This window comes from Oncorhynchus nerka, linkage group LG2 (genome assembly GCF_034236695.1).
Source record: "Oncorhynchus nerka isolate Pitt River linkage group LG2, Oner_Uvic_2.0, whole genome shotgun sequence".
NCBI classification, from domain to species: Eukaryota; Metazoa; Chordata; class Actinopteri; order Salmoniformes; family Salmonidae; genus Oncorhynchus; species Oncorhynchus nerka.
The window spans coordinates 23,916,892-23,941,512 of record NC_088397.1 but is presented as its reverse complement, the minus strand read 5'-3'; the positions used below and the strand labels follow the sequence as shown (position 1 = coordinate 23,941,512).

Genomic DNA, 24,621 nt, shown 5'->3' with positions numbered 1-24,621 from the left:
CCCTGCCGGGAAGTGTCCACAAGTTGTTATAGTTGTATAATAACTAATATATATCGTATATTCTGTATAATTATCATGTGATATTTAATTACATTTGTTTTATCCAAGTGTTGGATTTGGGTATAGCACATCGTTTATTTGAATAGATTACTTAATAGCAACTACTTGGGGACATTTGCAGCATTGGGCCTAATTTTTTTTTTATCAATGGGTACTGGAGAGCGTGATATTAGAGCCAGGAGACAGTAGAGGGCGCTCACAGCCCACACACTGCACTGGCTCCGTTCTGTTCCATTTCCAGTCTCTGGTTTCACAGACGTATTTGATCATTCTTTTGTTGCTGAGAATTTTCCTGCACAACAGGAAATGTAAACTTGTAGTGTGTTTGAGTTTACAAAAAGCTTCTAAATTTGTAATTTCCACTTTGACATTTCAGACTTGATTTACCTTAACGAAAAATGTATCAACCCCTTCAAAAATATCCATCAATTGTAATCCACATGATAATTCAAATGTCCTTTCCTGCTGTAAAAAACGGGCTCAAATTAAGATCCTGCATCTGTATTAATGACAGGCACTGTAGGGCTCATTGCAGTCTACATGCACAAAGGTAACTCATGTTGATTGTCTTGCACATACATCGTCTTCCATCTGTCTTTGTAACAGAAAGTCTTACTTTAGTACCTGGGAAAGTACCCTAGTACCCTTATCCCCTGTTGACTCCAGCTGCATTGTAATGAGAGTTAAATGAGACAGAGTCACTTTTTCCAGCAGCAGCAGCAGTAGAGAGAGAGAGAGAGAGAGAGAGAGAGAGAGAGAGAGAGAGAGAGAGAGAGAGAGAGAGAGAGAGAGAGAGAGAGAGAGAGAGAGAGAGAGAGAGAGAGAGAGAGAAAGGAGAGAGAGAGAGAGAAAGGAGAGAGAGAGAGAGAGAGAGAGAGAGAGGTGGCTGAGAAACGTCCAGATACCATCTGAGTTTGTGTTTAAAGAACGGTCTGGTCTGGGCAGAGTACCAAGCCAAACAAGCTAACTTTGGCCTAAAGCTTAGGATAAGTTAAATAGCTCTTTGCTTGGAGCCTAGTCATTCCCCTCCAAAACTTCAAGATGAAGCTTTCCCTCACTAAAATGGTGAACTCTCAACTGTCTATGTTGCAATCTGTCTCTTCAGTCTGGTTTCCGGGAAGTCAGTCATTAAACTATTCCCCCCGGCTGTCAAGAGAACATGACGAATGACTGGGGAAGCAGTGTAACGTTTGGGGGAAAAAATCTTCAATAACAGTTTATGCATTGTTCTTTTGGTCGAGCATTGTGAGAAGTTCAATCAAATGGACGTTTGTTAGTATAGTCAATAAATAAGGAAGGTCAATACACTGTTTAACACCTATCGTGAAATAAGCACAACTAAATAATATAAAAGGAAATGTCCCATAACGTCCAAGGCATTGAGTGCCATGTGCATCTCTGTTGTAGCTGTTGAGCTACATGAACACCCCATGAAACATTGTGTAAACATAGGCTGCAGTATTAGTGTTACTATTCACTAGGTAGAGTGTCCCTTCTCACCTGCCGTATCGGTGATGTGTGAAAACCAAGCTCTGAAGTAAACCTCAGTAACTGGAGTATGCGAGACAGAGATCTGATACTGAGTGACTAGAAAGCCAGGAATAGATCGTACCTACCCATATGTCTAGTACTGCATGCAGCAATTCCCCGTCTGCTGAAAAAAAGCCCACATTAATCTAATGAACGTTTAGAAATGAGAGCTTTTATTTGGATACAAAAGAAGCAATACAGTGTTGTTTTTTTTCATGGAGAACTTCTCTGTAGAGAAATACACCCCCATCCTACTTTTTGCATTCCATGATAACAAATGATATTCCTACTTGTCATGACATGGCTGGTATGTAACTGTTGAGTTATCTCTTTTCCATGGGAATGAAGAGGACTTTAGGGCTACAGATTATGAGGCCCATTTCTTACTTCTGATCCGCTTTGGGAGGCAGAGGGCAGTGTGTGTGTGTGTGTGTGTGTGTGTGTGTGTGTGTGTGTGTGTGTGTAAACCTCATCAAAAAAAGAAATGTCCCTTTTTCAGGACCCTGTCTTTCAAAGATAATTCATGAAAATCCAAATAACTTCACAGCTCTTCCTTGTAAAGGGGTTAAACACTGTTTCCCGTGCTTGTTCAGTGAACCATAAACAACGAATTAACATGCACCTGTGGAACGGTCGTTAAGACACTAACAGTTTACAGACGGTAGGCAATTAAGGTCACAGTTATGAAAACCTAGGACACTAAAGAAGCATACCTACTGACTCTGAAAAACACCAAAATAAAGATGCCCAGGGTCCCTGCCCATCTGCGTGAACGTGCCTTAGGCATGCTGCAAGGAGGCATGAGAACTGCAGATGTGGCCAGGGCAATAAATTGCAATGTCCGTACTGTGAGACGCCTAAGACAGCGCTACAGGGAGACATGAGGGACAGCTGATCGTCCTCGCAGTGACAGACCACGTGTAACAACACCTGAATAGGATCAGTACATCCGAACATCACACCTGCGGGACAGGTACAGGAAGGCAACAACAACTGCCAGAGTTACACCAGGAACGCACAATCCCTCCATCAGTGCTCAGACTGTCCTCAATAGGATGAGAGAGGCTGGACTGAGGGCTTGTAGGCCTGTTGTAAGGCAGGTCCTCACCAGACCACAGGAAACAACATTGCCTATGAGCACAAACACACCATCGCTGGACCAGACAGGACTGGCAAAAAGTGCTCTTCACTGAGGAGTCGCGGTTTTGTCTCACCAGGGGTGATGGTCGGATTCGCGTTTATCGTCGAAGGAATGAGCGTTACACCGAGGCCTGTACTCTGGAGCGGGATCGTTTTGGATGTGGAGGGTACGTCATGGTCTGGGGCGGTGTGTCACTGCATCATCGGACTGAGCTTGTTGTCATTGCAGGCAATCGCATCACTGTGCATTACAGGGAAGACATCCTCCTCCCTCATGTGGTACCCTTCCTGCAGGCTCATCCTGACATGACCCTCCAGCATGACAATGCCACCAGCCATACTGCTAGTTCTGTGCGGGATTTCCTGCAAGACAGGATTTTCAGTGTTCTGCCATGGCTAGCGAAGAGCCCAGATCTCAATCCCATTGAGCACGTCTGGAACCTGTTGGATCGGAGGGTGAGGGCTAGGGCCTTTCCCCAAAAAAATGTCTGGGAACTTGCAGATGCCTTGGTAGAAGAGTGGGGTAACACCTCACAGCAAGAACGGGCAAATCTGGTGCAGTCCATGAGGAGGAGATGCACTGTAGTACTTAATGCAGCTGGTGGCCACACCAGATACTCACTGTTAACCCCCCCCACAGTCACATGTCTGTGAAACTTGTTCAGTTTATGTCTCAGTTGTTGAATCTTGTCATGTTCATACAAATACTTACACATGTTAAGTTTGCTGAAAATAAAGGCAGTTGACAGTGAGGGGACGCTTCTTTTTTTGCTGAGTTCATGTGCATGTGTTTGTGTGCATGCGTACGCATGCACGTGAGTGTTGCAACTCCTGTAAGATGAGTGTGCCAGGCGGATACAGGATCCATTTGAAAGTGACACACATACCTTTGGCCTCCACTAAATAATGTATATGCCACAGGTTCAAATGAACCTGGATATTATATCCCCACAGTACTATCAGATGCATCTGCCACGTGGCCTCACGTTCATTAAGATGATCTGATCGCTCAATCTGTGTCCCTTTCTCATATCCTGCTGTATCCCTCTCTTTATTCCCTGAGCTGAACGACTTTTGGGGATTTTACTATTTTCTAATAATGTGGCCCGAATCAACTACAGTGCCTTGCGAAAGTATTCGGCCCCCTTGAACTTTGCGACCTTTTGCCACATTTCAGGCTTCAAACATAAAGATATAAAACTGTATGTTTTTGTGAAGAATCAACAACAAGTGGGACACAATCATGAAGTGGAACAACATTTATTGGATATTTTAAACTTTTTTAACAAATCAAAAACTGAAAAATTGGGCGTGCAAAATTATTCAGCCCCTTTACTTTCAGTGCAGCAAACTCTCTCCAGAAGTTCAGTGAGGATCTCTGAATGATCCAATGTTGACCTAAATGACTAATGATGATAAATACAATCCACCTGTGTGTAATCAAGTCTCCGTATAAATGCACCTGCACTGTGATAGTCTCAGAGGTCCGTTAAAAGCGCAGAGAGCATCATGAAGAACAAGGAACACACCAGGCAGGTCCGAGATACTGTTGTGAAGAAGTTTAAAGCCGGATTTGGATACAAAAAGATTTCCCAAGCTTTAAACATCCCAAGGAGCACTGTGCAAGCGATAATATTGAAATGGAAGGAGTATCAGACCACTGCAAATCTACCAAGACCTGGCCGTCCCTCTAAACTTTCAGCTCATACAAGGAGAAGACTGATCAGAGATGCAGCCAAGAGGCCCATGATCACTCTGGATGAACTGCAGAGATCTACAGCTGAGGTGGGACACTCTGTCCATAGGACAACAATCAGTCGTATATTGCACAAATCTGGCCTTTATGGAAGAGTGGCAAGAAGAAAGGCATTTCTTAAAGATATACATAAAAAGTGTTGTTTAAAGTTTGCCACAAGCCACCTGGGAGACACACCAAACATGTGGAAGAAGGTGCTCTGGTCCGATGAAACCAAAATTGAACTTTTTGGCAACAATGCAAAAAGTTATGTTTGGCGTAAAAGCAACACAGCTCATCACCCTGAACACACCATCCCCACTGTCAAACATGGTGGTGGCAGCATCATGGTTTGGGCCTGCTTTTCTTCAGCAGGGACAGAGAAGATGGTTAAAATTGATGGGAAGATGGATGGAGCCAAATACAGGACCATTCTGGAAGAAAACCTGATGGAGTCTGCAAAAGACCTGAGACTGGGATGGAGATTTGTCTTCCAACAAGACAATGATCCAAAACATAAAGCAAAATCTACAATGGAATGGTTCAAAAATAAACATATCCAGGTGTTAGAATGGCTAAGTCAAAGTCCAGACCTGAATCCAATCGAGAATCTGTGGAAAGAACTGAAAACTGCTGTTCACAAATGCTCTCCATCCAACCTCACTGAGCTCGAGCTGTTTTGCAAGGAGGAATGGGAAAAAATGTCAGTCTCTCGATGTGCAAAACTGATAGAGACATACCCCAAGCGACTTACAGCTGTAATCGCAGCAAAAGGTGGCGCTACAAAGTATTAACTTAAGGGGGATGAATAATTTTGCACGCCCAATTTTTCAGTTTTTGAGATGTTAAAAAAGTTTGAAATATCCAATAAATGTCATTCCACTTCATGATTGTGTCCCCCTTGTTGTTGATTCTTCACAAAAATATACAGTTTTATATCTTTATGTTTGAAGCCTGAAATATGGCAAAAGGTCACAAAGTTCAAGGGGGCCGAATACTTTCGCAAGGCACTGTACTTCTATCGGACGTAATTTAAGGCATTTTCAAATAATATGCTTTAAATAGCCTACTATTTGAAAGTATTTTCAAATACTTATTTTAAATGCTATTTTAAAACGCATGGAAGTGTATTTGGGTATTTTTCCAATAGCTTCTAAGTGTATTTTAAAATATATTCAACTACTGCCTGAGATGCTTGCCAAGGTACTCTTTGAAATGCTATTGCTTAAAAAAGTCCTTTTGACACACTTGAGAGGACCACAGAGTTGCCTTGACGGATTTCACAACCTATGCATAAGTAATTCAATTCATTTCACATGGTTGACGATTCATTGCTTAAATTCATTAAGATAACCCAGCAAAACCTTGCAGTTCAGTTAGCATACGCTCACACAGCACAAAGTCCCCACACTGAATGGCCCTTGTCTTGACACAAAAAACATTCAACGCAAAGCTGTGAGAGACACCATTAATGTCACAGGGGGACAAAGAAAAACAGTAGAAAAGTTGTGCTCCAATCGTGTAAGTAGAGGAAAAAATGTGTTTATCCCGTCAAACAACCATTAGCCCAGTGAAGTAAAACCCTCCCAAGGAAAGGAAGGGCAATAAAACAACTATCACACTGGTGACTGGGGTGGGAGGTTAATTGTGACAGAGCTTCCATGATTTGTTCAGGAAAAATAGGATTGGAGCCAGACAAGGCTAGGGCTGGGGTCAACTCTGGGTCTCAACTGTTTCCTGTCAGCCTGACCTGGGTGGTACTGACAGAGGGAGGGAGAAAGGGGTCTGTTCAGTCTAAACTGGGTTCTGGAGTTCCTTGCTTCAGGATTAAGCTGAAAGGTAGGCTATAATACTTCTATTAGTGTAATATTACATTTATAAAGTAGGCCCTATCTTGGTCAGTCTGCCTGTCTGTCTGTCTCTGTCTCTTCTCTTTCTCTCTCTCTCTCTCTCTCTCTCTCTTTCCCTCTCTCTCTCTCTCTCTCTCTCTTCTCTCTCTCTCTCTCTCTTTCCTCTCTCTCTCTCTCTCTCTTCTCTCTCTCTCTCTCTCTCTCTATCTCTTCCCCCTCTCTCTCTCTCTCTTTCTTTCTCTCTCTCTCTCTCTCTCTCTGTCTGTCTCCCTTTGTCTCTCTCTCTAAAGTGAATATTTATTTCTCATAGCTATGTAGCTGACGTTACTGTGAGCTGCATCCAAGACCCAAAACAGTGTGTCACTGGGAAAACATTTTCCTCTCTCCTCCTCTGAAGGCCAGCCTCTCTGTGTCGTCTATCAGCCTGGTGTGTCTAGAGCTAGCCACAGGGTCAGAACAGAGCAGAGAAAGGCATCTACCCCATCTACTCCTCTTTCTCTCATTTTCTCACTCACAATACTCACAAATCTCTCTTCCTTTCTCCCCCTTTTACCTCCCAGTCATACAATAAACTTCCCTTGTATGCTCCTGCCCAGAAGAAAGAACAGGGGGATACGGTTTCCACAACAATGGAAATTCAATCAGGAAATGGAGAGGAGTTGGAGGTGGTGAGTGGCGAGTCATTAGTGACCTCGGGCTCCGTTTCCTCCTCGCCGTATCTCTCTGTCCCTCAGGCAGACGGCACGGACGACCAAGTACTCCGGGAGGACCTCCAGGCTGCTAAGACCATTGAGAGGTTTGATATCCCTCTGAGTAACTTGAAGAGAATGTTTGAGAAGCCCCCAGGAGCAGCCAACACTGTAAGTACACTTATTTTCTTATTATGCAGTACAGCTTTATGTGAATTGAATGTTTAAGCCAAACAGTGCCCTAACTTACTGTGGCCCAAAGCACTCTGTCCATGCTGTTTGGGAGGGAACCAACTGATGGGCAATTATGTGCTACATTTACTGTGAGAAACTGAATAAAACTTTAGTGGAAAGTTAAAAAAGTAAGTTTAGTGAAGTAGGTTCATTGGAGATTTTGACGCAGTTGTAATGCATCTATCTGTCTCCTAGTTTCTGAGAGACGGGCAGCAGAGTATCAGTGTAGATAGAGGGAGGTCTGGTGACCAATGGCATCACACTTTTAAAAAACATCAGCTCTGCTGCTTGTTTTTGTGTTCTTGTTGCGTCTCTCACTTAATTCCATAAATACGTCTATTCTAGTTTCAGGGTAGCTATGTGGGATCCTCTGAAAGATGTCAGTGTGATCACTGACCAATAGAAAACCCCTGGTGCAGCACCTGGTTGCAGTATTTTGTCCCGTCTTTTTTTTATTGCATTTGGTTTTTACACAGTTAGAAAATGCACTATTTACTAAGATGGTTGAAATGTCAAGATAGAACAAGATGACAAGGGATAGAAAGTATGTTTCAAAGAGCAGTGGATACCACGGTCTAGGGGTTAGGAGTATTGTTACAAAGAGCAGTGGATACTACGGTCTAGGGGTTAGGAGTATTGTTACAAAGAGCAGCGGATACCACGGTCTAGGGGTTAGGAGTATTGTTACAAAGAGCAGTGGATACCACGGTCTAGGGGTTAGGAGTATTGTTACAAAGAGCAGTGGATACCACGGCCTAGGGGTTAGGAGTATTGTTACAAAGAGCAGTGGATACCACGGTCTAGGGGTTAGGAGTATTGTTACAAAGAGCAGTGGATACCACGGTCTAGGGGTTAGGAGTATTGTTTCAAAGAGCAGCGGATACCACGGTCTAGGGGTTAGGAGTATTGTTACAAAGAGCAGTGGATACCACGGTCTAGGGGTTAGGAGTATTGTTACAAAGAGCAGTGGATACCACGGCCTAGGGGTTAGGAGTATTGTTACAAAGAGCAGTGGATACCACGGTCTAGGGGTTAGAGTATTGTTACAAAGAGCAGTGGATACCACGGTCTAGGGGTTAGGAGTATTGTTACAAAGAGCAGTGGATACCACGGTCTAGGGGTTAGGAGTATTGTTACAAAGATCAGTGGATACCACGGTCTAGGGGTTAGGAGTATTGTTACAAAGAGCAGTGGATACCACGGTCTAGGGGTTAGGGGTATTGTTACAAAGAGCAGTGGATACCACGGTCTAGGGGTTAGGAGTATTGTTACAAAGACAGTGGATACCACGGTCTAGGGGTTAGGGTATTGTTACAAAGAGCAGTGGATACCACGGTCTAGGGGTTAGGAGTATTGTTACAAAGAGCAGTGGATACCACGGTCTAGGGGTTAGGAGTATTGTTATAAAGAGCAGTGGATACCACGGTCTAGGGGTTAGGAGTATTGTTACAAAGAGCAGAGGATACCACGGTCAAGGGGTTAGGAGTATTGTTACAAAGAGCAGTGGATACCACGGTCTAGGGGTTAGGAGTATTGTTACAAAGAGCAGTGGATACCACGGTCTAGGGGTTAGGAGTATTGTTACAAAGAGCAGCGGATACCACGGTCTAGGGGTTAGGAGTATTGTTACAAAGAGCAGTGGATACCACGGTCTAGGGGTTAGGAGTATTGTTACAAAGAGCAGTGGATACCACGGTCTAGGGGTTAGGAGTATTGTTACAAAGAGCAGTGGATACCACGGTCTAGGGGTTAGGAGTATTGTTACAAAGAGCAGTGGATACCACGGTCTAGGGGTTAGGAGTATTGTTACAAAGAGCAGTGGATACCACGGTCTAGGGGTTAGGAGTATTGTTACAAAGAGCAGTGGATACCACGGTCTAGGGGTTAGGAGTATTGTTACAAAGAGCAGTGGATACCACGGTCTAGGGGTTAGGAGTATTGTTACAAAGAGCAGTGGATACCACGGTCTAGGGGTTAGGAGTATTGTTTCAAAGAGCAGCGGATACCACGGTCTAGGGGTTAGGAGTATTGTTACAAAGAGCAGCGGATACCACGGTCTAGGGGTTAGGAGTATTGTTACAAAGAGCAGTGGATACCACGGCCTAGGGGTTAGGAGTATTGTTACAAAGAGCAGTGGATACCACGGTCTAGGGGTTAGGAGTATTGTTACAAAGAGCAGTGGATACCACGGTCTAGGGGTTAGGAGTATTGTTTCAAAGAGCAGCGGATACCACGGTCTAGGGGTTAGGAGTATTGTTACAAAGAGCAGCGGATACCACGGTCTAGGGGTTAGGAGTATTGTTACAAAGAGCAGTGGATACCACGGCCTAGGGGTTAGGAGTATTGTTACAAAGAGCAGTGGATACCACGGCCTAGGGGTTAGGAGTATTGTTACAAAGATCAGTGGATACCACGGTCTAGGGGTTAGAGTATTGTTACAAAGAGCAGTGGATACCACGGTCTAGGGGTTAGGGTATTGTTACAAAGAGCAGTGGATACCACAGTCTAGGGGTTAGGAGTATTGTTACAAAGAGCAGTGGATACCACGGTCTAGGGGTTAGGGTATTGTTACAAAGAGCAGTGGATACCACGGTCTAGGGGTTAGGAGTATTGTTACAAAGAGCAGTGGATACCACGGTCTAGGGGTTAGGAGTATTGTTATAAAGAGCAGTGGATACCACGGTCTAGGGGTTAGGAGTATTGTTACAAAGAGCAGAGGATACCACGGTCAAGGGGTTAGGAGTATTGTTACAAAGAGCAGTGGATACCACGGTCTAGGGGTTAGGAGTATTGTTACAAAGAGCAGTGGATACCACGGTCTAGGGGTTAGGAGTATTGTTTCAAAGAGCAGCGGATACCACGGTCTAGGGGTTAGGAGTATTGTTACAAAGAGCAGCGGATACCACGGTCTAGGGGTTAGGAGTATTGTTACAAAGAGCAGTGGATACCACGGTCAGGGGTTAGGAGTATTGTTACAAAGAGCAGTGGATACCACGGTCTAGGGGTTAGGAGTATTGTTACAAAGAGCAGTGGATACCACGGTCTAGGGGTTAGGAGTATTGTTACAAAGAGCAGTGGATACCACGGTCTAGGGGTTAGGAGTATTGTTACAAAGAGCAGTGGATACCACGGTCTAGGGGTTAGGAGTATTGTTACAAAGAGCAGTGGATACCACGGTCTAGGGGTTAGGAGTATTGTTACAAAGAGCAGTGGATACCACGGTCTAGGGGTTAGGAGTATTGTTACAAAGAGCAGTGGATACCACGGTCTAGGGGTTAGGAGTATTGTTACAAAGAGCAGTGGATACCACGGTCTAGGGGTTAGGAGTATTGTTTCAAAGAGCAGCGGATACCACGGTCTAGGGGTTAGGAGTATTGTTACAAAGAGCAGTGGATACCACGGTCTAGGGGTTAGGAGTATTGTTACAAAGAGCAGCGGATACCACGGCCTAGGGGTTAGGAGTATTGTTACAAAGAGCAGTGGATACCACGGTCTAGGGGTTAGGAGTATTGTTACAAAGAGCAGCGGATACCACGGTCTAGGGGTTAGGAGTATTGTTACAAAGAGCAGCGGATACCACGGTCTAGGGGTTAGGAGTATTGTTACAAAGAGCAGTGGATACCACGGTCTAGGGGTTAGGAGTATTGTTACAAAGAGCAGTGGATACCACGGTCTAGGGGTTAGGAGTATTGTTACAAAGATCAGTGGATACCACGGTCTAGGGGTTAGGAGTATTGTTACAAAGAGCAGTGGATACCACGGTCTAGGGGTTAGGGGTATTGTTACAAAGAGCAGTGGATACCACAGTCTAGGGGTTAGGAGTATTGTTACAAAGAGCAGTGGATACCACGGTCTAGGGGTTAGGGGTATTGTTACAAAGAGCAGTGGATACCACAGTCTAGGGGTTAGGAGTATTGTTACAAAGAGCAGTGGATACCACGGTCTAGGGGTTAGGGGTATTGTTACAAAGAGCAGTGGATACCACGGTCTAGGGGTTAGGAGTATTGTTACAAAGAGCAGTGGATACCACGGTCTAGGGGTTAGGAGTATTGTTATAAAGAGCAGTGGATACCACGGTCTAGGGGTTAGGAGTATTGTTACAAAGAGCAGAGGATACCACGGTCAAGGGGTTAGGAGTATTGTTACAAAGAGCAGTGGATACCACGGTCTAGGGGTTAGGAGTATTGTTACAAAGAGCAGTGGATACCACGGTCTAGGGGTTAGGAGTATTGTTTCAAAGAGCAGCGGATACCACGGTCTAGGGGTTAGGAGTATTGTTACAAAGAGCAGTGGATACCACGGTCTAGGGGTTAGGAGTATTGTTACAAAGAGCAGTGGATACCACGGTCTAGGGGTTAGGAGTATTGTTACAAAGAGCAGTGGATACCACGGTCTAGGGGTTAGGAGTATTGTTACAAAGAGCAGTGGATACCACGGTCTAGGGGTTAGGAGTATTGTTACAAAGAGCAGTGGATACCACGGTCTAGGGGTTAGGAGTATTGTTACAAAGAGCAGTGGATACCACGGTCTAGGGGTTAGGAGTATTGTTTCAAAGCCAGAGAATATGATTCAGCCTTTGGCAAAGGGTTTACCCAAAGTTTGTTGACTCTGGTAAAAGTGCTTACGTCTTCTTTTTTCACTGAAGTCGAGGGCGAATGACTCACCACCTATTTTTCCATCACATTACAGCTGGCTGCTCTCAGAGGAACATCTAAGACACTTGGAAGCAAAGTGGGTCATTTTTGGGCAAACCATCCCACTGCCAAATGTCTACCGTGGAGTAACGAATGGTCCATCTGACCTAGTTATTCTCTTAGTTGGTTTTAACACCGTCATGATGTCCAACCATATTCTTTCCAAATATGGCCGTGATGTGTTCGTAATGCCAAAGATCCACCGCAGAATCGATCGGTTTAATCAAAAACAATAATACAAATATTATTACAATATCCTTAGTGAATCTATAAGCTACCAGCAGATGGTATGAAGAGCACAGCAAAAGTGAAAGAAATGAGTGAAGTCTCCCCATTAGCTGCACAGAGAGATCTGTATTGATCTCTAGTCCATCCTCCTGTCTATGGAGTGGAGCCTAAATACACAACTGATGTTTCTCAGCCCCCGGCCATGTTATTACTGTCCTCTTGAGAGTTGTAAAGGGAACTTAGTCATGCTGTAAACAAAGGGCATGGCCTTGTCTCAGTGTCAACCACCTGAAAGCAGCTTTAGTTATTTATAAACTAGATTAATACACTGACAGTGTCTATTGGCTTATTCAGATGTCCGTCAGCTTTTGACGAAGCAGCAGCTACTCTTCCTGGAGTCCACACGAAACACAGAACATGACGAGGAACCAAGCACATGGTACACTGATAGACAAGAGCAGTCACACAAATGTAGAATGCAACGGTGTACAACTGAAGAATAACGCGTGTGTGGATTGTGTTCGAGTGTGTCTGTGTGTGTGTGTGTCATTTCACAGGCGCTATTTTGCCATCAGACGTTGTTTAATCCATTTTTTAAAGGTCATTTTCCTGTTTCTTGGAGGAATTGGATCATGCCTCTGTATAATACTGTGTGTTGTCAGGAATTGGTGTTGAACTTGGGGAATGTGAAGAGACCCCTGGTGGCATGTCTTGTGAGGTATGTATGGCTGTCTGTGCTGACAATCTGGAATTTTCATTACAGTAATACTTCTCATAAACATAAAAAGACAAGCAGTTCATCTCTCGTCAACCCTCAACCAGGAAAGACTATCATGGATGTCGTTGATGCTAGTTCTGTATGTGCAGTTAAGGGCGAGGCGTGATGCTCTGTTTTGAACCAGCTGCAGCTTTGCTATGTCTTTCTTTGCTGCACTTGACCATATTACCGGACAGTAATCAAGAAGGGACAAGACCAGAGCCTGAACAACTAGTGCAGTTGATTTTTGTGTCAAAAGCGCAGAACATATTTTCAGAACAGACATACCCCTCCCCATCTTCACGACACATTTTTCAATATGACTTGACCATGATAATTGACCATCCAATGATATACAGTTGAAGTCAGAAGTTTACATACACCTTAGCCAACTACATTTAAACTCAGTTTTTCACAATTGCTGACATTTAATCCAAGTAAAAAATTCCCTGTTTTAGGTTAGTCAGTTAGGATCACCACTTTATTTTAAGAATGTGAAATGTCAGAATAATAGTAGAGAGAATGATTTATTTCAGCTTTTATTTCTTTCATCACATTCCCAGTGGGTCAGAAGTTCACATACACTCAATTAGTATTTGGTAGCATTGCCTTTAAATTGTTTAACTTGGGTCTAACATTTCTGGTAGCCTTCCACAAGCTTCCCACAATAAGTTGGGTGAATCTTGGCCCATTCCTCCTGACAGAGCTGGTGTAACCGAGTCATGTTTGTAGGCCTCTTTGCTCGCACACGCTTTTTCAGTTCTGCCCACACATTTTCTATAGGATTGAGGTCAAGGCTTTGTGATGGCCACTCTAATACCTTGACTTTGTTGTTCTTAAGCCATTTTGCCCCAACTTTGGAAGTATGCTTGAGGTCATTGTCAATTTGGAAGACCAAATTGCGACCAGGCTTTAAATTCCTGACTGATGTCTTGAGATGTTGCTTCAATATATCCACATAATTTTACTCCCTCACGATGCCATCTATTTTGTGAAGTGCACCAGTCCCTCATGCAGCAAAGCACCCCCACAACATAATGCTGCCACTCCCGTGCTTTAAGGTTGGGATGGTGTTCTTCGGTTTGCAAGCCTCCCCCTTCTTCCTTCAAACATAACATTGGTCATTATGGCCAAACAGTTCTATTTTTGTTTCATCAGACCAGAGGACATTTCTACAAAAAGTACGATCTTTGTCCCCATGTGCAGTTGCAAACCATAGTTTTTTTTTTTTTATGGTGGTTTTGGAGCAATGGCTTCTTCCTTGCTGAGCGGCCTTTCAGGTTATGTCGATATAGCACTTGTTTTACTGTGGATATAGATACTGTTGTACCTGTTTCCTCCAGCATCTTCACAAGGTCCTTTGCTGTTGTTCTGTGATTGATTTGCACTTTTCGCACCAAAGTACATTCACATCTAGGAAACAGAAAGCGTCTCCTTCCTGAGCGGAATGACAGCTGCATGGTCCCATGGTGTTTATACTTGCGTGCTATTGTTTGTACAGATGAATGTGGTACCTTCAGGCGTTTTGAAATTGCTGGATGAACCAGACTTGTGGAGGTCTACAATTTTTTTCTGAGGTCTTGGCTGATTTTTGATTTTCCCATGATGTCAAGCAAAGAGGCACTGAAGGTAGACCTTGAAATACATCCACAGGTACACCTCCAATTGACTCAAATTATGTAAATGATCCTATCAGAAGCTTCTAAAGTCATGACATTATTTTCGGGAATTTTCCAAGCTGTTTAAAGGCACAGTCAACTTTTTTTTAACCAAATACAATACTTTTAGTTTTAGATGTATTTAAGAACTGTGCATTATTAATCACCCATTCTGATACTGATTAACTTCTTATTGATCTATTCAGTGAGCTCACTGGCTTTGATTGCTTAGTTGTGGGACTCATAGTAGCTCTGACTAGTCCATAATTAGGTTCTAGAGTTGTTCCTGACCATATAGCCTTAACTTAACCAAAGTTGTTCCTAGTTAGCTCATGGGAGCTCAGGGAAAACTCTGAGCCCTACTCATAATAAACATACAGTTGTCCCAACTCTATAGGTTTTAGAGGTCTTGAGGCGGCAGCACAGCTGCAGTATGGTGTCTCTAGCCTGGCGACTGTGGGTTGAAACCTGTAGATGGCACATGCTGTCTGTGCAGTGCAGTGCAGTGCACAGACGATGGAGCTTATTCCACACTGTGCTATTTAAGGCCTATTCCTGGGGTTGTATGGTTATGCTGCATTTTAAAAATAACCCTGTAATTGGTATGTCGGCTGTGGCTGACAGCGCGGGAGTGGAGGGCCTTTAGGTACTGCCAGCCTGCCTCAGATCGGATGGGAGCGCAGGCAGAGTGGAGACGTGGATCTATAGAGAACTGGATCATGCCTGTCGTAGTCAGAGTTCTGGACTGGGTCCTGCTGTCTGTCTTTCTTCTTATGTGGATCTGTGGGTTCTGGTGTTGCTTCAGATCACAAAGAGGAAGGTGAAGTCAGCTGAACTGATTAAAGGCCAGCTGAGAAGCTTCATTCTTAGTAGTTTAACTACAAGAGCAGAAGTGTACAAAAGCAAAATAGTTAGGGGTTTGTTTTATTGATCGTTTTTATCTTTGTGATGTTGTTGTTTTTTGTGAGAGTTTTTATCTTTACTGTTCTTTAATTAGTACTTATGTGTGAAAGGAAATGTGAGAGGTTTCTCAGATGACTGTACCGTAGTTTGCTGCGACCACAACACTGAACCACTGATGCCAAAGGTCCAAAAGATGCAATCTTTCACAGACATTCTTTAGCTCAGAACAACTGGCCATGTCTCAAATACACAGTAAAAACTTCATCTGGTACTGAGTGAAATGTAGTATTTTAGGGTAAGTTAAGCCTTGTTAAGTATATTTAGACGAGTGTGGCGAGACAGAGTGGAACGAAGCCATAATAAACCAAACACATCCTGATAAGAACAGAGTTTGGCTATTCCCCAATGGACCTTGTCCTATAATACATTTAGGAGACATTTGCTTCAAAGATGATTTATTGTATTCCCTTGACATGAGCTGACTGACAATCATGATGAGACTGAGACAATGTAGGTTAGGCTAACAGATGCTCTTATCCAGAATGACTTACAGGAGCAATTAGGTTTAAGTGCTTTGCTCAAGGGCACATCGACAGATTTTTCATCTAGTCAGCTCAGGGACTTGAACCAGCAACGTTTTGGTTACTGGCTCAACGCTCTTAACCGCCAGGCTACCTGCCGCCCCCAAACAATGGTGGTTTATCTACTGTACCGTTGTGATATACTAACGCTGAACTGCTTGTATTTCTGTAGGGATCCAATATGACGACTCTCAATCCTTCTTCTACTGCATCATTCAAGTCAAGGAAAGAGGGATAAAGACATACTTTTACTCTACGACGCCCATTTGGAATTCATCCTTTATTTTGCATGACCAAAATTCGCAAAGAAACCGATCTTTCTGTCATTATCTCGAATCTTAATTTTGAGAACACGGATACTTGTCACTGTTTAATTCTTCCTTTGAATCTGACCTTTCTATTTGACATTTGATTCTTAATGAATGATAATCCAATTTGCCGTTTCCTTTCAATTTCCTCTGCAGAAGATTTCATTCCCGTTTTTAATTTTCGTTCTGTGTTGCCCATGGTGTTAAAGTGCTTTTTTTATTCCCCCAAATCAGATGAATTCTGCCCCCTTTTGGGGCAAGATGACCTGAGAAACAATAAAGCGGAATATTAATATTTGATTAATACCCCTTTAGAACATTTAATTAAAGGAGACCTTGAATGAAGCACAATCATCTGGCTGTTAATTTGTCTCTGTTTCACTCTGGTTTCTAATAACATTCTCAGCCACACATTATTCACAGGCAACGGGAAGGTCATCTTCTTATCTCTGATTTAGTCGTCTAACAAAAGCCTGTGTCAGTTCAACACAGGGCCAGTGTTCACAGATCACAGAAGAAAAGGTGTGCAGCTCACTATAAAACATGACTCTGTCTCTTGCCTTATCTGTAGGGTTGTAATGCAAATGTCAGCTTTGGTGGGATATTTGATTATTTATACAGTGGAATGCCTGGGATGTCATTGAGAGGTTAGTCATAACAATGGAGGATGGATCATCGCCGGGTGGTCGTATAAGTAGTGCCAAAACGTCACTGATTCCACTGTAGAGGAGGACAGGCATGTTTCCATTATCCACAGATGTGGAGTGATGCAATAGTTTATGTTCGGAGCAAAGAGTTCCTTTTTTTGCTCGAGTGGACTAGCTGACTAGTCTGACCCTTCTGTTTCTGTTTCTGTTTCTGACAGTGGAATCAGATGTCGTTACCAGTCCCAACCAGAGGGGGGCAATCAAATGTCTGGGAGTCACATCAATTAGTCCTGCTCTAACAGTGCAGCAAAAATGTCAAATAATAATCAAAAACAATAAATCACAAATGTCAGAACGAATCCAGTTAACAACCCACATAACACAGTATCAGTAATCCAAATGCAATCCATAAAAGTTGCATACCATAACAGGTAGGACTATAATGAAGAAACCAAAGTCATACAGCATGTATCACTCCACAGAGATAGGATCTATGTCACCACACCATGCCACAAATCAAATCAAATGTATTTATATAGCCCTTCGTACATCAGCTGATATCTCAAAGTGCTGTACAGAAACCCAGCCTAAAACCCCAAACAGCAAGCAATGCAGGTGTAAAAGCACGGTGGCTAGGAAAAACTCCCTAGAAAGGCCAAAACCTAGGAAGAAACCTAGAGAGGAACCAGGCTATGTGGGGTGGCCAGTCCTCTTCTGGCTGTGCCGGGTAGAGATTATAACAGAACATGGCCAAGATGTTCAAATGTTCATAAATGACCAGCATGGTCGAATAATAATAAGGCAGAACAGTTGAAACTGGAGCAGCAGCACAGTCAGGTGGACTGTGATAGGATCTTTGTCACCACACCATGCCACAGAGATAGGATCTATGTCACCACACCATGCCACAGAGATAGCATCTATGTCACCACACCATGCCACAGAGATAGAATCTATGTCACCAAACCATGGCACAGAGATAGGATCTATGTCACCAAACCATGGCACATCCTATGTCATTGTCCTGTTATTTCACCAGGGATTTAATCTTGGTTAGTTTGTTTTTGAAGGTCCTAGGGGTTCTCTGAGATCGATAGCCCACTCCCCATCCTCACCTCATGGGACATCCAGACTCTAAATATACAGCCCACTGTGACCTATGAAGCTTGATGTCATGGGTGGCTTGGACACTTAAAGTTGGACACTTAAATGTGAGGCGTCTGCACACATTCAGATGGTGGCACGTGCGGGTGGGAATGTACATGGGAGCTTGGGTTGATCTTCACAGCTTGAGTAGCTACCGTACCTCTGTACTGTGTTGGATGTACTGCAAAAGCATTTCTCTTTATTTAACTAGGCAAGCCAGTTAAGAACACATTTTTATTTACAATGACGGGCCTACCGCAGACAACGCTGGGCCAATTGCGCACTGGCCCTATGGGACTCCCAATCATAGTGATACAGCCTGGAATGGAACCAGGGTCTGTAGTGACACCTCTAGCACTGCAATGCAGTGTCTTAGACCGCCGCGCCACTCGGGAGAATGATTTTTTTTCATTTTTATGGAGGCTTTGAACATTGCTTAATGTGTCCCATATGCATAATTTTCAGCTAGGTAACTTGACACTTGACACGACATTATGTGTATGCTTGTGTGTTTTATTTTGGGGATAGTCAATTGTGTTTACTGTCATTTCATTGGCTGCCCCGGTTGACAGGAAGTGGTATTTGGCAAACAGGTATGAGAGCCTCTTTTAAAGCTTCAAATGGTTAATGTTATGTTGAAATTAAGGCTACAGTTTACTCACACCCACATCAAAACCCCTTCATTCTGACCCATTCTTCCAGCCCTCTCTTGTCCAGCCCGGCCCGGCCCAAAGTGTCTCAACGGCTCACTCGTAAGATTCCATTAGCTCTATGAGACACTTCCACCTCGTCTCAGTTTCACTGATTCAAATCATTTAATGGAGTCACGGCTGTATGAGTCCAACCACACGGCCCAATGACAAAGGAGTGGGTCTCTGAACGCTAGACATTCCAATTATTACCAGCACTTATCTGTTGTATAGTTAAACCAATGGCCAGGCCAGGTCATCACCTGGCTTTCCATTGGCTTTCCATTTCCATCGACTTGCCCTAAAACAGGTTCTATTCTAGATACTGTACGGGTGGGGAGTTTGATTGGGGGGTTTCCCTTTCTAAAGCATTCATCTTGTACTTACGTGCATATGAGCATTCCTTTCCTATCGTTCACCAGTCATCTTCATTATCGTCATAATCCATCTTCACCACCAGCATGATTCTGTGTTTCAGGGACCTTTTTAAAAATTTTTTTTTACAGCGGTATTATGATGACACCCAGAACGGCACCGGAGCGTGCACGCTAACGGATTACCACCCGAACCACAGGGTTTACAGTTTAATCATTTATGTAGATATTGCTCTGAGACAAAGACAGCACTATAATTCATAACGTCCCCTCACTCAGACCTGGCTGCCACTGTGACGGTTGCCATGGCGAAATAGATTCAATTGTTGTTGTTTTTTTTCAAACCCGTTAAAGCTTTATTTATAATTTACTGGATGACGAACGGTATTCGGGGTGACGGATGAATCATTAACAGCAGCACCGTTGGTCAAACTGAGAACACACTCGCAGCTAGTTTATTTTGCTTCCACCTGTCTATATCCATGTAAACAAAGATAGACTTGGCCTATATCCATGTAAACAAAGATAGACTAGGCCTATATCCATGTAAACAAACATAGACTAGGCCTATATCCATGTAAACAAAGATAGACTAGGCCTATATCCATGTAAACAAAGATAGACTAGGCCTATATCTATGTAAACAAAGATAGACCAGGCCTATATTCATGTAAACAAAGATAGACTAGGCATATATCCATGTAAACAAAGATAGACTAGGCCTATATCCATGTAAACAAAGATAGACTAGGCCTATATCCCCAGAACATTGGATCGGCATTGATGAACAAGGGGCCCCTGATTCAGCTTATGTCCAAAGTCACTGTCTGGAAATGGAGAGGTTCTGCATATCCCGGTTTAGATCCGCCACTCGTACGTATAAATAGTGTCGGATGGAGTTGGTGTTTGGCAGCGCTCAGTAAACATTAGGAGGCAGAGGAGCCTGATGAAAGGGAGTGAAACATGATTTGCATTCATTACGCATAGGCCCAGTGGGAAGAGACAGAGAGAATGACCTAGTCAGAGAGAGAGAGAGAGAGAGAGAGTGAATGGAGAGAGTGACATTGGAAAGAATTAACAAAAAAAACAGAGCAAACTAGAATGCTATTTGGCCCTAAACAGAGAGTACACAGTGGCAGAATGCCTGACCACTAACTGACCCAAACTTAAGGAAAGCTTTGACTATGTACAGACTCAGTGAGCATAGCTGCCGTAGGCAGACCTGGCTCTCAAGAGAAGACAGGCTATGTGCACACTGCCCACAAAATGAGGTGAAAACTGATCTGCACTTCCTAACCTCCTGCCCAATGTACGATATTAGAGACACATATTTCTCTCAGATTACACAGATCCACAAACTTTTGAAAACAAATCCATTTTTGATAAACTCCCATATCTACTGGGTGAAATACCACAGTGTGTCATCACAGCAGCAAGATTTGTGACCTGTCGCCGCAAGAAAAGGTCAACCAGTGAAGAACAAACACCATTGTAAATACAACCCATATTTATGTTTATTTATTTTCCCTTTTGTACTTTTGACATTTGTAATGTCTTTATTCTTTTGGAACTTTTGTGAGTGTAATGTTTACTGTTCATTTTTATTGTTTATTTCACTTTTGTATATTATCTAGTTCACTTGCTTTGGCAATGTTAACATATGTTTCCCATGCCAATAAAGCCCTTAAATTGAATTGAAATTGAGAAAGAGAGAGAAAGAGAGTGAATGAGAGAGTGAGAGAGAGAGAGAGAGAGAGAGAGAGAGAGAGAGATGTTGGTTCTCGGGACTTAACAAGCAGGTCACTGTACTTCATAAACAAGTCCCATCTACGGTGAAGCATGACGAGCACATTTCAGAACCACACTCTTTTTTCATGTTGACTCTGTAGTTCCAACTCGCTATTTCTCTATACATCTCTCTCAGAAATGTTCAGTGAAAAAAATGATCATGCATGTTATATCAACATTGACAACCTTTTCAGAGTACGTCCTACACCTTCCATAAATCAAGTACAAAGTAGCCTACACTCAGAGGAGTGTTACATCATCACTAACCCACCACTGTAGCTGGGGCTTTTCTGGGTTTGATGTACTGTGTTGTGATGAGTGTGATAGAGTGAGAGGTGTTACCAACAATAAAGCCTGGTGCCTAGAATAGTCCTCTCCACCCATACAATATATGACACTTCTGCAGCCTGTCTGTCTGGCCGTCTGGCCATCTGCACACAGTACTGTTTAGCTCCTCTGTGTGTGTCAGCTGGCCCAGCAAGACAGAGGCTCCTAATCATCTCAAACCTGCTTGGAGACGCCACAGCCAAGCTGGGCCCACTCCGTCACAACACTCTCTCTCTCTACTCAGCCTCTCCCTTTCTCTCCACTATGTGCCTGTCTGTATGTCTCCTCTCTCACTCTGTTTTCGCTCTCTCGCTCCCTTTCTGTCTCTCTCTCTCTGTATCCCTCCCTCTACCTCTCAATTCAAATGGCTTTATTGGTATGGGAAACATATGTTAACAGTGTCAAAGCAAGTTAAATAGACAATAAACAGAAGTTGAATAAACAATCAGAAATTAACAGTAAACATTAGGCTCATAAAAGTTTCAAAGGAATAGAGACATCTCAAATATCATATTATGGCTATGTACAGTGTTATAACGATTAGATAATAGTTCAAGTACAAAAGGGAAAATAAATGAACAAACACCATTGTAAATACAACCCATATTTATGTTTTTCACTGGTTGCCCTTTTCTTGTGGCAACAGGTCACAAAACGGCACACTGTCGTATTTCACCCAATAGATATGGGAGTTTATCAAAATTGGATTTGTTTTGAAATTCTTTGTGGATCTGTGTAATCTGAGATAAATATGTGTCTCATACATCCTAAATGGGATGTCGAATTTTATGTTCCTTTCAATGGAACAGTTTTGTGGAAGTGACCTGGGGTGCTGATGTTTAGCCGAGGTACGCATCATGTTTTGTGTGCTCTAGGTTAACAGAGTCTAGATGAAATTTGTATTTGTGTCCTGGCAACTGGACCTTTTTTGGAACACCATTATTTTTGTCTTACTCAGATTTACTGTCAGGGCCCAGGTCTGGCAGAATCTGTGCAGAAGATGTAGGTGCTGCTGTAGGCCCTCATTGGTTGGGGACAGAAGCACCAGATCATCAGAAAACAGTAGAAATTTGACTTCAGATTCTAGGAGGCTGAGGCGGGGTGCTCCAGAAAATCACATTGTAGGATTTTTTATGAATTTATTTGCAAATTATGGTGGAAAATAAGTATTTGGTCACCGACAAACAAGCAAGATTTCTGGCTCTCACAGACCTGTAACTTCTTCTTTAAGAGGCTCCTCTGTCCTCCACTCGTTACCTGTATTAATGGCACCTGTTTGAACTTGTTATCAGTATAAAAGACACCTGTCCACAACCTCAAACAGTCACACTCCAAACTCCACTATGGCCAAGACCAAAGAGCTGTCAAAGGACACCAGAAACAAAATTGTAGACCTGCACCAGGCTGGGAAGACTGAATCTGCAATAGGTAGTAAGCAGCTTGGTTTGAAGAAATCAACTGTGGGAGCAATTATTAGGAAATGGAAGACATACAAGACCACTGATAATCTCCCTCGATCTGGGGCTCCACGCAAGATCTCACCACGTGGGGGACCTAGTGAATGACCTGCAGAGAGCTGGGACCAAAGTAACAAAGCCTACCATCAGTAACAAACTACGCCGCCAGGGACTCAAATCCTGCAGTGCCAGACGTGTCCCCCTGCTTAAGCCAGTACATGTCCAGGCCCGTCTGAAGTTTGCTAGAGAGCATTTGGATGATCCAGAAGAAGATTGGGAGAATGTCATATGGTCAGATGAAACCAAAATAGAACTTTTTGGTAAAAACTCAACTCGTCGTGTTTTGAGGACAAAGAATGCTGAGTTGCATCCAAAGAACACCATACCTACTGTGAAGCATGGGGGTGGAAACATCATGCTTTGGGGCTGTTTTTCTGCAAAGGGACCAGGACGACTGATCCGTGTAAAGGAAAGAATGAATGGGGCCATGTATCGTGAGATTTTGAGTGAAAACCTCCTTCCATCAGCAAGGGCATTGAAGATGAAACGTGGCTGGGTCTTTCAGCATGACAATGATCCCAAACACACTGCCCGGGCAACGAAGGAGTGGCTTCGTAAGAAGCATTTCCAGGTCCTGGAGTGGCCTAGCCAGTCTCCAGATTTCAACCCCATAGAAAATCTTTGGAGGGAGTTGAAAGTCCGTGTTGCCCAGCAACAGCCACAAAACATCACTGCTCTAGAGGAGATCTGCATGGAGGAATGGGCCAAAATACCAGCAACAGTGTGTGAAAACCTTGTGAAGACTTACAGAAAACGTTTGACCTCTGTCATTGCCAACAAATGGTATACAACAAAGTATTGAGATAAACTTTTTGTTATTGACCAAATACTTATTTTCCACCATCATTTGAAAATAAATTCATAAAAATCCTACAATGTGATTTTCTGGATAATTTTTTCTCATTTTGTCTGTCATAGTTGAAGTGTACCTATGATGAAAATTACAGGCCTCTCTCATCTTTTTAAGTGGGAGAACTTGCACAATTGGTGGCTGACTAAATACTTTTTTGCCCAACTGTATATATGTTGAATACGTAGGGGCTCAAGTTGCATCTCTTTCTCACCCCAACACCCTTTGGAAAGAAATGTTTGCTTTTTTGGACATTTATGGATTTTATAATGTTTTCCCCCAACACCATTTTATTATTACATAGCAGATTTTTTGTGATTATATAGCAGACCTTCATGCCAAATTGAGTCAAAAGCTTATGAGAAATCAACAAAGCACGAGAAGACTTTGTCTTTGTTTTGGTTTGTTTGTTTGTCAATTAGAGTGTGCAGGGTGAATACATGGTCTGTCATACCGTAATTTAGTAAAAAGCCAATTTGACATTTGCTCAGTACATTGTTTTCATTGAAGAAATTGCCCTGTAGTTCATTCAATGTAATTGGAGAATCCAGTGGGTTATGGTGGTCTTTAATAGTTGATTCTAAGACTTTTAATTGATTATGTCTTTGCTGTTTGATCTTTGTTATAGGGTCAAAAGATTGGAGAAGTGGTTTACCAATACATCTCCGTTTTGCATAGATAACTCTTCGTGTTGTTGTTTGTTTAGAGTGTTCCAATTTTACCAGAAGTGGTTAGATTCTATGGGTTCTTCAATTACATTGAGCTGAATTCTGACGTGCTGTTCCTTCTTTTTCCGTAGTGTATTTCTGTATTGTTTTAGTGATTCACCATAGTGAAAGCGTAGGCTGTGGTTTTCTGGATCTCTATGTTTTTGGTTGGACGGGTTTCCCAATTTCTTTCTTAGGTTTTTGCATCA

The 24,621-nt window shown here is 43.0% G+C and overlaps 1 protein-coding gene across 1 annotated transcript in view; it reads left to right on the top strand.

Moving 5' to 3' along the window:
• Nucleotides 1-6,584: 6,584 nt before the first annotated feature.
• LOC115132827 (xin actin-binding repeat-containing protein 2-like) overlaps nucleotides 6,585-24,621 on the top strand; it is a 57,549-nt gene continuing 39,512 nt past the window's right edge. The window contains 1 exon segment of the mRNA XM_029665568.2: nucleotides 6,585-7,175. Coding sequence (XP_029521428.2) covers nucleotides 6,945-7,175 — 231 coding nt within the window. The 5' untranslated portion in view covers nucleotides 6,585-6,944.